Source organism: Crocuta crocuta, unplaced genomic scaffold, assembly GCF_008692635.1.
Source record: "Crocuta crocuta isolate KB4526 unplaced genomic scaffold, BGI_CrCroc_1.0 scaffold37, whole genome shotgun sequence".
NCBI classification, from domain to species: domain Eukaryota; kingdom Metazoa; phylum Chordata; class Mammalia; order Carnivora; family Hyaenidae; genus Crocuta; species Crocuta crocuta.
In genome coordinates, this window is record NW_027532040.1 from 494,434 (window position 1) to 508,022 (window position 13,589).

The 13,589-nt window shown below is 36.6% G+C and overlaps 1 protein-coding gene across 2 annotated transcripts in view; it reads right to left on the minus strand.

Annotated features, from left to right (window-relative positions):
* Positions 1-13,589, minus strand: part of VPS50 (VPS50 subunit of EARP/GARPII complex) — a 129,762-nt gene that overhangs the window by 29,355 nt on the left and 86,818 nt on the right. For both annotated transcript variants that reach the window (XM_077776242.1, XM_077776241.1), the window contains exons 19-20: positions 10,721-10,839; positions 8,480-8,586 (exon numbers count right to left, since the gene is read on the minus strand). In XM_077776242.1, coding sequence (XP_077632368.1) covers positions 8,480-8,586; positions 10,721-10,839 — 226 coding nt within the window. The remainder of the gene's footprint in view (positions 1-8,479; positions 8,587-10,720; positions 10,840-13,589) is intronic.

Sequence of the window (13,589 nt, forward strand, 5' to 3'; positions counted from 1 at the left end):
TGTAATTATTTCACACGGATGTTTTTTTAAAAATCACAGTTAAAAATTATGCTCCTAGAACATTCTGGATCACTATGCAGATATTTCACCAACCACAAACATGCAGTTTTTAAACTGCAACTATTTACACAAAAAAATGTGACACTGTGAAAATAAAATAGAAAAATATCATGTTACATTATTTTAACCTGTGAAAGAACAAAAGAGAGATAATAAGTAAAATGAGGTAAAATTCAAATATCCGGGTTGGTATATATCCAAAACACAAAGCTCCTCTCCATTACTAATAATAAAAATTAACCATTGTTTATATAATTAATCTAAAGGAAGAGTATATAAATAAATTTTTACAGATAATGATATTTTAAATGTTGCATTCAAAAGAAAAAAAAACTAGATAAAAACCCACCACTCTCAAAAAATAATTTAAATATATTTATATTCATTCACTCATTCAACACTTTCTGAAGGCTTATTATGTCCTTGGCTTTGTGTTAAGACACAAGGAATTAGAGTCCCTGCTCTCATACCTTAGATGGTCAGATGAAGAATGGTCAGATGAGCCATCGATTAGCAGGCTGCCAGTATATTAAAACGTGTGAGTATAAGAACTCTGTCCCAATTCATGAGAGCACAGCAGGCTTTTGGAGGCCTGAGGAGGCTTATGTACCTTCTCAAAATTACTGAATTAAAAGAATACTAGAGTAGTTTAAGCCTGTATCTATGAAGAGTAAGGGATGAGGAGGGAAAGGCAAGTAGTATGATCACCTGAAAATGAGAAATCTCCAAAAATTTCTACACCAAGCCAATTTCTAAATTGCAGAACTTTCTGATAAAAGACCAAAGAGTACATAGTTTTAGGCTTTGTATGCCATACAGCCAGTCTCTATTTCAACTACTCAACTCTGCCTTTGTAGCACAAAACCAGCCATAGACAATATGTAAACATATGAGCATGGGTGTATTCCAATAAAACTTTATTTACAAAAACAGGTAGCGGAACTCACTTGACCTGCATGCTATAATGTCCCAACCCCTGTCTGGATGACAGATAAGAGACAAGAGAGTTTGAAGGAAAAATACAAAGAAGTCCATAAACCACAAGATGACCATGAAGGAGGTGAAAGCTATTCTGTAGGATGGTGACTGCTTAGACTTAGTGGGTGGTGCAAGAGGGCAGGAGCCAGAAATAGAGCTGAAAAAGGATGGATTGATTAAGGGTCCATATATGGGATAAATTATCAGTCAACATGTCTTCCTCTACCACAATCCCTCACCAACAACAAAGAGTACAGGCTGCCAGAATATGCCCAAAGACAAAACCAAAAGAAAACAAAAACTCTTAGGATTTCTCTCTAAAAGAAGTAAATAAAAGATGTAAACAAGCCAAACAAACAAAAAAACAACTGAGCAAACTTGAGAAAAAATAAATTAAAAAGGCAAAATCTTCTAGTGTGCATGTTGGCACCACAGATTAATATCTACCTGATTCTAAAACTTTGGGGATCTGTCCACATAAAGTAAAGATTGCTAGTAAACCCACCAGCCTTGTCCTGTTCTTTACAAAGTTCCCAGTCAGGATCCCTACTGAGAAGAAAGGGGCAGGGAGAGCATAGCTCTCATTACTTATTCAGCAGAGGACCACACAGCAGCTATATGGGCCTTCTATTTTGGATTTGAATAGGTCATTAAAAATCACCACGCCCAGAGAGTAAAAGTAAAAAGAAAAGCTGATCCCAGAGAAAACATTAAGTCAAGCTAAAGAGATGTAATAATTATGTAAAATCTTATAGCAGAAGAATATGGGGAGAAAAAAAAGAGAACATACAAGGGCTCTTAAAGAATTTAAAAGTGATTTTTAAGATTACAAATTAAAGAAGTGGAAAAATGGAAGTCTTCTAGAAGGTACAGCAAAAAGACAAAAATATGGAAAACATTAGAGAAAGTATGGGAGACAGAAAGGTGTTAATCTAAAAGATTAAACACTTAAGCATTGGGAAATCAAAGGAAGAGGGTAGAGAAAATGGGGAGGTGGAAATCAAATAAATAAAAGCATTAGTCACAGCTGAGGAGCACAAGAGCTATCAGATTGAAAGGGTCACGAACTACCCAACACACTTAATGAAAACTAACTCACACTGATAATTACATCACCAGAGAGTTCTGAAACATCAAGGAAAAAAATACTAAAAGCTTTTAGAGAGAGAGAGAGAGAGAAGAAATTCAACTACAATAAAAAGAACAGAACACTAGAGGTTTCAATTTACTGAGGAAAAATTACTTTTAATCTGTAATTCTATTATACACAGCTAAACTGTCATTCAGTGAAAGGGCAGAATAAAGCCATTCATAATGACAAGAATTCAAAACATTTACCTCTCATTACTCTTTCCTAGGAAATTACAACTAGAAGAAAGACAAACAGAAACAGACCAAGAAATTGCCTCCAGGCTGGTAGCAGGGAGGCCTGGCGTGAGAGACTGCTATTTTCGTCACAATCTCTTCTTTACTATATACTGTGTTACAGTCAGAATACTACCTTAATAAAAAGGTAAAAGCAGGGCTCTGAAGTTAGCCTGCCTCATTTAAAAAATGTGGTCAGTGGATCGAGATGTGGGTCAGATACACTCCACTTCTCTTCCTTCCCTTCTAGACCTCATTACAGAGGACATGAGAGTGAAGTGGACACAACACAACATGCTTTGGGAACACAGCCCAATGGGTGCAGAACTGGCTGAGGCCCCAGGAGGGAGGGCCTCAGGCCCCCTGTGAGGAGGGTTCCTGGCTTTATGAGAAAGAATTCAAGAGCAGGCCACTTAGAGGAAGGGACAAGGATTTATTAAGTATAAAGGAAAGGAACTACTTCACAGACAAAGTAGCGGTCTCTCCTCCAAATGAGGAAGAGGACCTCCTCCTTTGCCTCTAAGGAAGGGTTTTCTAATAAATTAGCTAACTATTTAGGGAGGGGTTTTCTCTTTAACTTAGGGCTTATCATCCACATTTTTCCATTGTCTTAGGGTTACAGAATTACCCACAGGGAGCAATTTTAAGAAAGTCCAGCCTGTGTGGCTTTTTACTGCTGGAGGGAGTGGGGTCTTACAGTTTTCCATGAGTCTGATCTTCTGACTCTTTTCATGACCTGCTGCTGACTTTTAGGTTAAGGGTCAGGCTAAAATCAAAATGGCTATACTTTGGTCAGCTTGTCTCCCTTGCCTCCCTTCCTTCTTTCCTCAAGATGACTAAGAAAAGAATCTCTTTACAAATGATCACCTGCAAGGAGTTCTTATTCCTGTTTCCAGTCTACAGAGTAACCTCTGTGAACTTCGTCCAGGTATAAGAATGAACATTCCTGATTTCCTCTACCAGTTATGAAGCATGAAAAGAGCTTATTGGCTCTAGGATCAGACAATCTGGGTTCTACCAGTTAGCAGCTATGTGACGTTAGGCAAGTTATTTACCTCTGGGCTTTAATTATTTGGTGTATAAAAAAGGTACTATGAAGAATTAATGAGAAACTGTGTGTTAAGTGTTTACATGGCCTATACCAAGGGAGCAAGAAATCTTAGCTACTGCTATTATTTTAAAATAATTATAATGAATGCAGTAAGGGAGAAGTACAGAGTGCTAGGTAAAAGAAACTTAGGGGCACCTGGGTGGTTCAGCTGGTTAAGCATCCGACTTCAGCTCAGGTCATGATCTCATAGTTTGTTGGTTCCAGCCCNAAGGAAGGAAGGGAGGGAGGGAGGGAGGGAAGGAAGGAAGGAAGGAAGGAAGGAAGGAAGGAAGGAAGGAAGGAGAAGAAACCTAACCTGATGAGGAAAAGCTTTACAAGGGAAGCACTATTTAAACTATCATCCTAAAATCTAGACCGTGAGTCCTGCATACTCACGGGGAGGAGACACAGAGGGACTGGCAAAGAAACCAACCAAGGATCTACATGGAGAACTATGCAACCAAGAGGAACAGTGGGCCTGTTTTCCCCAGCTCATCAGCACAGAGAACAAACATTTAAAAATATTTCATATAAATAGCAGAGTAATTACCACATGAAAGCTGGCCCAGGGAAATTCAGTTAGAAAGCCACATTCTTACGCAGAAGAGCAAATTCAAGGGTACAGAGAAGATGCTGGCAGTGTGTATTTGTCCACTGCGGATTAGGACAAAAGAGGAGGAAAAAGTGTTGCTCCAATATTCAAGATTTTAAAAATCAAGGTCTGTCAGTTTCAGTATACTGGGCACCTACAAAAGGGCTGGCTGAATGCTCTCTCTGCTGCAAAGATGACTCCAACTGTTTTCATCTGTAGGGGCTGACACACGGACAGGGAGGAGCAAGAACAGAATCTGAGCTGGAAGGATGTTTGCTATTCTTATTACAGGGCACTGAGTTGAAACACCATCAATGGATATGAATAGCACATAAAGGCAAACTGAAAATGCTATAAATGAGCCATCAAGGAAAGAAAAAGTTAGTTCAGCTCATAAAAATTTAGAAAAACACATTGAACGATGAACTGAAGACCACAGACTACATTACCTAAGTCCTGAACTACCAGCTTTTATTCTATTATTTTATTCTGTTATTTATTCTTATTCTGTTGTTGGAATATTCTATCTCAGCCTCCCAATCTCCAATATGATTTTCTTGCACATTATGCTGAAGGATGACACTTCTTGGATCATCCTCTCAAAATATCATGTTGTGTATACAGCTATCAGTTCAAAAAGTGTTTTTAAAAATGTTTAAAAATATTTCATATAAATAACAAAACGTAAGTATCTTTTAAAGAAAAAAAAATTTTGGAATGCAATCTAAATTAAACAATGATATATATTTTTTCTGTAAACATTACCTATGAAAATATTAAAGTTTCTTAGATAACTTTATTCTGGTTTCATGTTAAGGTCTAGATACATGACATGCTAGTGTGTTATGATTTTCAGCTATTAAAGTAATAATTTTATCCTAAGGTCTGTAGTTTTGATAAGCATGGATTTTGGCAACCTGTCTTCTGCCCTCTCAGACCTATCATACCTGCTCAAGTGAGAGCTGCTTCCAGGAGAAGAGAATCTTGAATAGAAAGTCTATTTCAGTGATGAGACACATTCCTTAAAATTTCTCTGCCTCTGTCTGCAAGAAATTGTCAGGTTGACAGAATTTTTTCTTTACTCAAGCAAGCATTCTGATTAGTTCTCCACACTTGTGAAAGGCTCCCTGGGCCTTTCTAACAGATTTAGGTAGCACCTGGGGCTGGGAAACCCCATTAACACTTTTTATGTTTAATCTCTCCTAATTACCTGCCAAATAAATACTACTTGAAAAGGACATTTTGAATATGCCTTTAATGTTCTAAAATGTGCCTCCAACTACTGAATAATTAGTTCCTTCATCTTCCCAGGCACCCAAAATTAATCAACCTTATTTACACAACTTTGTAAGAAGAGACACTACCTTTACAGGTTTATTATCTTCAAGCACCTCTATGTAATAACAAGGGATGGAACAGCATTTGCCGGTTGGAGACCCCTTAGTGAGTGGTTCTCTTAAAGTTCTATTTTATGAATATGTACAAACTGAAGATAAAGCCATTCCAGGGAGAGAAAGTGGCAGGCATAAAAGTCTACTGGAGGGAATAATGGAAGCATCTAATCCCTGCCCTAAATGGGAAGACGTGAGAGTTAAAATAGCATATACTAGGCATTGTTTCCTAACTGCAATTCTAGTAAAAGATCGGGTGGTGACGAAGGCTGAAATTACAATGGTCATACCCTCTTCGCTGAGTAAGGTTTTATTCAGGACTACTCTGCTTTATAGGGTTGACATACCAAAAGCCCATCAGAATGCACCTTTTTCCCCATTCCTTAAATCCACTATTAGAAAACAATGTCCACTAAGAATTTGTTGTTACTGACTTCTGAAATTAGTACCAACAGCACATTTCTAACCCTTTCTTACATAATGAGAAACGCAAAATGCAGTTTTTTCATTTCCTTGTATCTAGTAGGAAGTGAAGATTTGTATCTGTTGTCTGCATTTAACTGAGTAAAACATGATATCCCCCCTCCTCAATTTTGTTTTAGCCTTATATTGATTTAATTCTATTAAATATATGTCTTTTAGAGTAAAAACAGTTGATGAACTGTAGTTCTTTGTGAACTAGGTGAGGTAAAAATATAAACTACCACTTAAATGGGGTTGATTGTATTATTTTCCCCAATTATCTCCACCCACTCCCCTTCCCTGTAAGAAGATTATGCATCCTCGTCTACTGCCCTGAGCCCATACTGCCTTCCTGGGGCAGAAGTGTACCTCTATCTCCAATAGTCAAGCGTGACATGCCATGGCCAGTGACATATGTCAGAGGATGTCAGCGTGCCACATCAGGGTGGAAGCCTTAAGGGTCATAACATGGTTTGGCTCCTGCTCTTTTCCCCATGTTCCAAGTTGGTGCTATTCTTTCAGTCTGCATCTCAGAATGACACATGGAACAGATCTAAGGCGATCAGAAGCCATTACACACCATGTAAACCTTTGGAGATTTGTTCCTTCAACATAACCAGGCAAAAGATGATTTCATTAGGGGCGCCTGGGTGGCTTAGTCGGTTAAGCGTCCGACTTTCACTTAGGTCATGATCTCGCGGTTCGTGGNAAAAAGATGATTTCATTAAACTACATCTCAAGAAGTATGTTCGGACACCAAAAACTACAGTGAGTCCCAAAGGCTGAGGAGGATGACAAGGATTTTGGAATACTTATCAGTGAGAACCACGTAAGGGAAGTGAGCATACTGACCCTGAAGAATGAACTGGGGGAGGATATGGAAAGGAAGGACAGTATAACTACCACCCAGACCTGAAAAGTGATCACAGAGAAGAATAGGAGAAAAAAGTATAGACTTACTCTTTTTACTTTTAAAGGCATAAGTAAGACCAACAGGTAGAATTACAGAGAAAAAGAAATTCTGATTTATCACAAGGAAGAGATTTCTATCAATTAAATCAGTCTAATAGTAGAATGAGTAGTCTGGCAAAATATCATGTATCCAGTCACTGTGAGACATGAAACAAAGGCTAGGTGGCCACCACAAATTAGGGGTATTAAAGAAAGAAATCCTAGTTTTATAGGAATTTATACAAGATGATCTCTCAGAACCCTTCCAGCTCTGGTTCTATAAATTCCAGACAGGAACTCCTGATGCTATGTTCAGTTAGCTCTCCTGGATAAGGAAGAAAGGCTAATTTCCCTGGCAAAAATCAGCCAAAAAACACTTCAGAATCTGTCAATTTTTTTGATGTGTCATAAAAATACACACAAATTTTTCTTTTCCTCTCAATTCATTATTACTTTTCCATTATTTTTCCTAAAGAAAATGGGACTTTTAAGAAACATTTTGTCTACTTTACCCTATTCATTAATGAAATTTAAAAATTATCTTGAAGAGGGGCGCCTGGGTGGCTTAGTCGGTTAAGCGTCCGACTTTCGCTTAGGTCATGATCTCGCGGTTAGTGGGTTCGAGCCCCACGTCGGGCTCTGTGCTGACTGCCAGCTCAGAGCCTGGAGCCTGTTTCAGAGTCTGTGTCTCCCTCTCTCTCTGACCCTCCCCTGTTCACGCTGTCTCTTTCTCTCCTAGAAGTAAATAAAAAACATTAAAAAAAAAAAAAATTAAAAAAAAAAAATATCTTGAAGAACACAGACCATTTTATCAGAGGCAAGAGTAACCAAACTAGGCAGTAGGATATTATCACTTTCATATAAACAGAATACAGAGATTTTTTTGTTTCTAGAACACCATTAAAATTCCCGACTGGTACAGATGACTTAATTATTTTGAGAAGACACATCTATAACTTATTTGTCAAATGTACACACTTACTTGTGAGATATAAAGGTTAAGATGGCATATAAAATGTTGAAATGTTGAATGTTAAAAATTTCACATCATTTTCAAACCTAAATATTTTAAATGGCTTTTCTTCATGTTATTTGTTTTCTACAAAATCATCAATAAAGGTCTTATCTGTAATAAGAGCAACTCTTCCGATGGTGTGAACATTTAGCTTATAGAACTCTTGTGTCTGAAAATGCCAGAGAATCACTATTCACTCTGCTTATCTGATAGGATGATTGTGAAGATCAATGAAATAAGCACAAAATGTTGTGTAAATGTGAAATGGGTACTGATATCATCCTATACATACCTCTAATTCACATAGAGAATTTTTCATTATATACCAATTACTGGAATATTTTAGAAAAAGTAGAAGCCACAAATACTAAGCAGTTAACTGAAAAAGAAAAACTGACATTAATATTAGTTATTACACTATTTGGAACAATTATGATGAGAAAGTACTGACCTTTGACAATCCTAAAACCTTCCTTGTGGTAGGCACTGGAGTATACAATGAAAATCCCAATAAAAGTAGCGAAAGTAGACTAATTTAACTAATAATGTTGTTTTTAAATGGTGTAGCTACTTACCAACAAGTCTTATTACATTCAGTGTTGTATTTGTTAAGATGGGTGCATTCACTTTATTTAGACTGTAATCTGATTTCTTCCTGCTTTTTAAAGTTTCTCTAGAAACGCTTAATATGGAAAAACAACACAGAATTGCAGTTAGGGTTATCAACTAGTAAATCAGTAAGTTATTGAGATTAGGATCTATCATTCACTAATTAGTTACAAAAAATGTTACCATGTATCAGGTCGGGATATAAAGATTATCCTCCCGTCCTTACAAAGCTTACAGTCTAGAGGGGAAGAGAAATTCATAAACAGAAAACTAAAGTACTATACTGTATTTCTTTGATTTAAAGTTATTAATTAACAACTATTTTAAAAAAAGCTATGTCACTTTTAAAAAATAGACATTTCAGGGAAATTCTATATCAAATGTACCAAACATCCTGATTTCAGACTTATAAAAATGAAAAAATAATCTCCTTACAATCTAAACCTAATATTTAAAATATAAGGGGTAATGACAGAGTTAGGTTAGGTACAACACTAGGTTCAAAGAAAAAGTAGAACTTATACAGTAAGTACAGAAAAAAAGGGAAACAATATGTAATAAGGTAAGAGGTAAGAGAAGAGAGTGTGCTCAGAGAAGCAGTAAGAAGTCACAATGCCAGCTGCCAGCATGGAAAATATGTGGGCTGAGGGAAAAGTGACAAGAAAAAAGGTAAAGTCCAGATCACTAAAAGCAATCATATCTAAAGAATATGAACCTTAACCTGAATGCAAAATTTAACCAGGAAAATGATATGATCAAATCTGAAGACAAGAAAAGAAAAAAACAACGAACCCTACATTTGTATACAAATTAGGAGGGGGTAAAACTAGACACAGAAAGCCAGGTTAAGGGGGCCGATCCAATAATCTGGCACAGGGATGATTTTTGCATGAATTTGGGTGGTATCAGTGAAATACAAGAAATTTTGATCAATTAAAGAGATATTTTGAGGTTAGAATTGATAGTAATTGATTGAATGCAGGTCATAGTTCACATTATTCATACTTCTAGTGGTAAGTTAGGAGGGTAACTGCATAACCCTACAAAAAATGCAAGTATATATATATGCACAGATACTGGCAGATACTATCTTACATGTTCATTTCAATTAGAGTTTACCTTTTAGCCAAAATATACCCAAAACATCCAGTGAAGAAGTCCAACAAAATAGTCCTACTCAGTTCATAACAGATCATAGATGGGAGATATTTAAACATCACATATATGTGAAAACCAAAGGAAACAATTTTTGACATTAAAATATCCATAATCATACAAGTCGCTCATTTTTGAGGAGAAAAATTATATTGATTATGGTTTTCATTTTAAATAGGTACTAACTAGGTACTCTGGGGATAAAAAGTAGGGAAGAGTATACTTAAATCTATCATTAAAAATAAAGTGTATTTGCAGCCACTAAGTGTCTGATGCTCGGTCATGAAATTAACTCACATCTAAGAACCAGCCCATTTAACTGGGAGAAGGTGACAAAAAATTCTTATGTAATTATCGTAGTTCTTGAACAGGAGAGTTTATCATAGAAACAAAACAATGGAGGAACCTTAACAGAAAGCCCAAACAGTAAATGTAATTGACATTGGAAAAATGAGTGGAGACTTTCTGCATTTAACTAGATTGAGGCAGAAACTCCACTTACAAAGCAAATGGCTACTTTCTTCCTTGAGGTTTTTTTTTTCCTTCTTTTTAAATGTGTATTTATTTTTGAGAGATAGAGACAGAGCATGAGCAGAGGAGGGGTGGGGGTGGGGGGGATGGAGGACACAGAATCTGAAGCAGGCTCCAGGTTCTGAGCTGTCAGCACAGAACCCAACGTGGGGCTAGAACTCACAAACATGTAATCATGACCTGAGCCAAAGTCAGATGATTAAACAAGTGAGCCACCCAGGTGCCCTTCCTCCTTGAGGTTTTTTAACTTATGTGAAGCAAGAACTGTCTCCAAAGACAGCACTGATTTTATAAGTTAAAGTTTGTTTTTCTGCAAAAACCACATCTCTCTAAATTAAGAGCTCTTTGATTATGCCCAATATTAAAAAACCCTGTATTTTCATTTTAAAATGTATTAACTTCTGTCACATGATATCATAACCTACGTTTAATTTTTGCTTTTTGCTTTTTCTTAATCTTTAAAGGAAATCCTGTATTTAAAAGCACAACATAAAAATAGCATACGATCTAAGAACAATTACCTTTTCACAGGTGCATCACCTGTTTGCTCATCCACATAATCTCGTTTTAGCTCCTCAGGAACATCGCTGTCGCTGTCATACTCCTGATAGGCACTTTTTTCTTGTTCATCAGATTCATACTGAAGAAAACACAGTATATTCAACAATGGGTATGAACAGCCAGCCTTTCTTGGGAGTCTTTACACAACAAAAGTATCTAATTTTTAGAAGTAGTTTATGGAAGAAAGTTCTTAATAACTCATATTTAATTTTGCCAGCAAGAATCATAGTAACTTTCCATTTTCTTCATCATCCATCTTAACCAGCTCAAAAGAAAAAAAAAAGGAAAATAAAATACAAACATTATACCTACAAAAGCTTCTAAATGTCTCCTAAAAAATCAAATCTCCACATAAAAAAACAAACAAAAACAAGCATCTTGATAGATCTCAGGAGAGGAAAAGAATATACACTTGACTAAAAACAAAAAATCTTGTCTTTTCCTCCAAGTCGTTTCACGATACTTACTTCCATTTTGATAATTCATTATAGAGAAGTTGAGTGTACAATTCTGGCACTCTGGAAGTGTTAATTCAGCATAATAAACTCTTAAAACACACATGCTAATGTACTGTCTAATTTATTATGATGAGATTTAATTACAAGGGTGGCTTAAAAAATTATGCTTAGCACCAAGGGACTAATGGGAGCAAGGACAAAAATGGCGGATTTCCTCCTGAGAGGAAGGGTGCGCTTACCTAACCTTTTCATCATCTTTATGGCACCATGGCCCAGTGCCAGCATGGGAGAGGACTGAGGAGTCCAGTCTCAGGAAAGAAAGCAGTTACAGCAGCAGCATTATCGCTTATTATAAATTAATATGATTAAATAATGGCTAACATTTCTTGAGTGCTAAGTGCTTTCATGAATTTTCTCACTGAATCTTCAAAACAATTCTATGACAAAATTTTATCCCCATATGCCAGTTGAGGAGACCAGTATAAAGACAACACGGAAAGAAGTTGGGTCCCTAATTCAACACATTTTTTGAGAGTCTAAATCAGTGTGACAGGCCATAGTAAAATGTGGACCCTGACTCTCAAGGACTTATGTGGTACCTAGAAAGATTAGATCATATATTGATAACAGCAAACGAGCATTCTATAGGCATTCTTACTGTCTTGTATACAATGTGACCCTGATAACATTCAGAAAGGTGATCCACACACACCAGGACATATCAGTTATAATAACAGAGCTTCATGATTTCACAGTACAAGAGATCCTCATTGTTAAGGATTCTGTGTTTACAAATTTCAGCACTTGCTAAACTTTATTTGTAACGCCAACATTCATGACACTTTCACGGTCAATCATGGATATGCGTAGAGTATGCAGAAACTTTTGAGTTACCCAGCATGCACTTTCCTAGCTGAGGGCAAACAAGGTGATGCTCTACCTTCTTGCCTCATTTCTCTCTCTTTTTTTAAGAAATTTTATTTATTTATTTTTAAATTTATTTAAAACTTTTTAAAATGTTTATTTATTTTTGGACAGAGTATGAGCAGGGGAGGGACAGAGAGAGAGGGAGGAAGATATAGAATTGGAAGCAGGCTCTAGGCTCCGAGCTGTCAGCACAGAACCAGACACAGGGCTCAAACTCAAGAATCGCGAGATCATGACCTGAGCCGAAGTTGGACACTCAACCAAGTGAGCCACCTAGGCACTCCTTTTATTTGAGAGAGAGAGAGCACGCACACAGACAGGGGAAAAGAACAGAGGGAGAGGGAGAGAAAGAGAGAGAGAGAGAGAGAGAATTCTAAGTAGGGTCATGCTCAGCACAGCACCCAATGCAGGGCTCAATTCCATGAATCTGGGATCATGACTTGAGCCAAAATCAGGAGTTGGATGCTCAATCAACTGAGCATCCCACCCAGGGATGGGTGATGCTCAACCACCCAGGCATCCCTTCATCTCTCCTTCTTAAACAATGTCCATTTCACTATGTAGTGCCACATTTAAAAGATATTTGTGTTTCTGACTGGTGATTTCACTGTTTAGAATGGCTCCTAAGTGTAGGATTAAAGTTCTGTCTAGTGTTCCTGAACACAAGACTGTAATATGTCTTATGGCAAAAATACATGTGTTAGATAAGCTTCTTTCAGACAGGAGTTATAGCACTGCTGGCTGTTAGTTGAATGTTAACAAACCAATACTATATATTAACTTAGATGTCTTCAAGCAAAAACACAAATAAAACAAGGTTATACACTGATCAGTTGATGGAAATGTGTCCAAAGCCTCACAGGAACCTAATCCCATTGTTCACATAGGAACAATGGTTCTATATTTACTAATTCAGTGTTCAGAGGGACTTCATAGAACATACCTGGCATGAATAATGAGAGATTTTCAATTAGCAAATCATCAGTACAGGTGGGATATATTATTTCAAAAATGTTGAAAAGACTTTTAATTCCTCTCAGTTTAGTCCGCATTATAGAGGCAAAGTGTCACCCAGAAGCTCTGAATTATAATTTTAAGTATGGCTTCCTACGAAATAATTTCTACTTCATTATGAAACATAACAAATGGTATACTTTCAATTTTTTTAAATTATATCTTCACTAAACAAAAAAGAAAAATGCCAAAACTAAAATACATATACATATTCATAGATTTTTATCAAATCTGAACAGTTTTCACTTAAGCTTCATCAAATCTAAAATAAAAATCATATAGGATCCATCTGGAAGTGACAAAGATCAGAAGAACCCATCCAAATTAAATATTGTGTAAACACAGGTACCTGTGAAGTAAGCATTCACTCACTGTAAATATAGGGAAATGGAGGATCACAAAGTTAAAATAAGTCGCCAAGGGCCACATA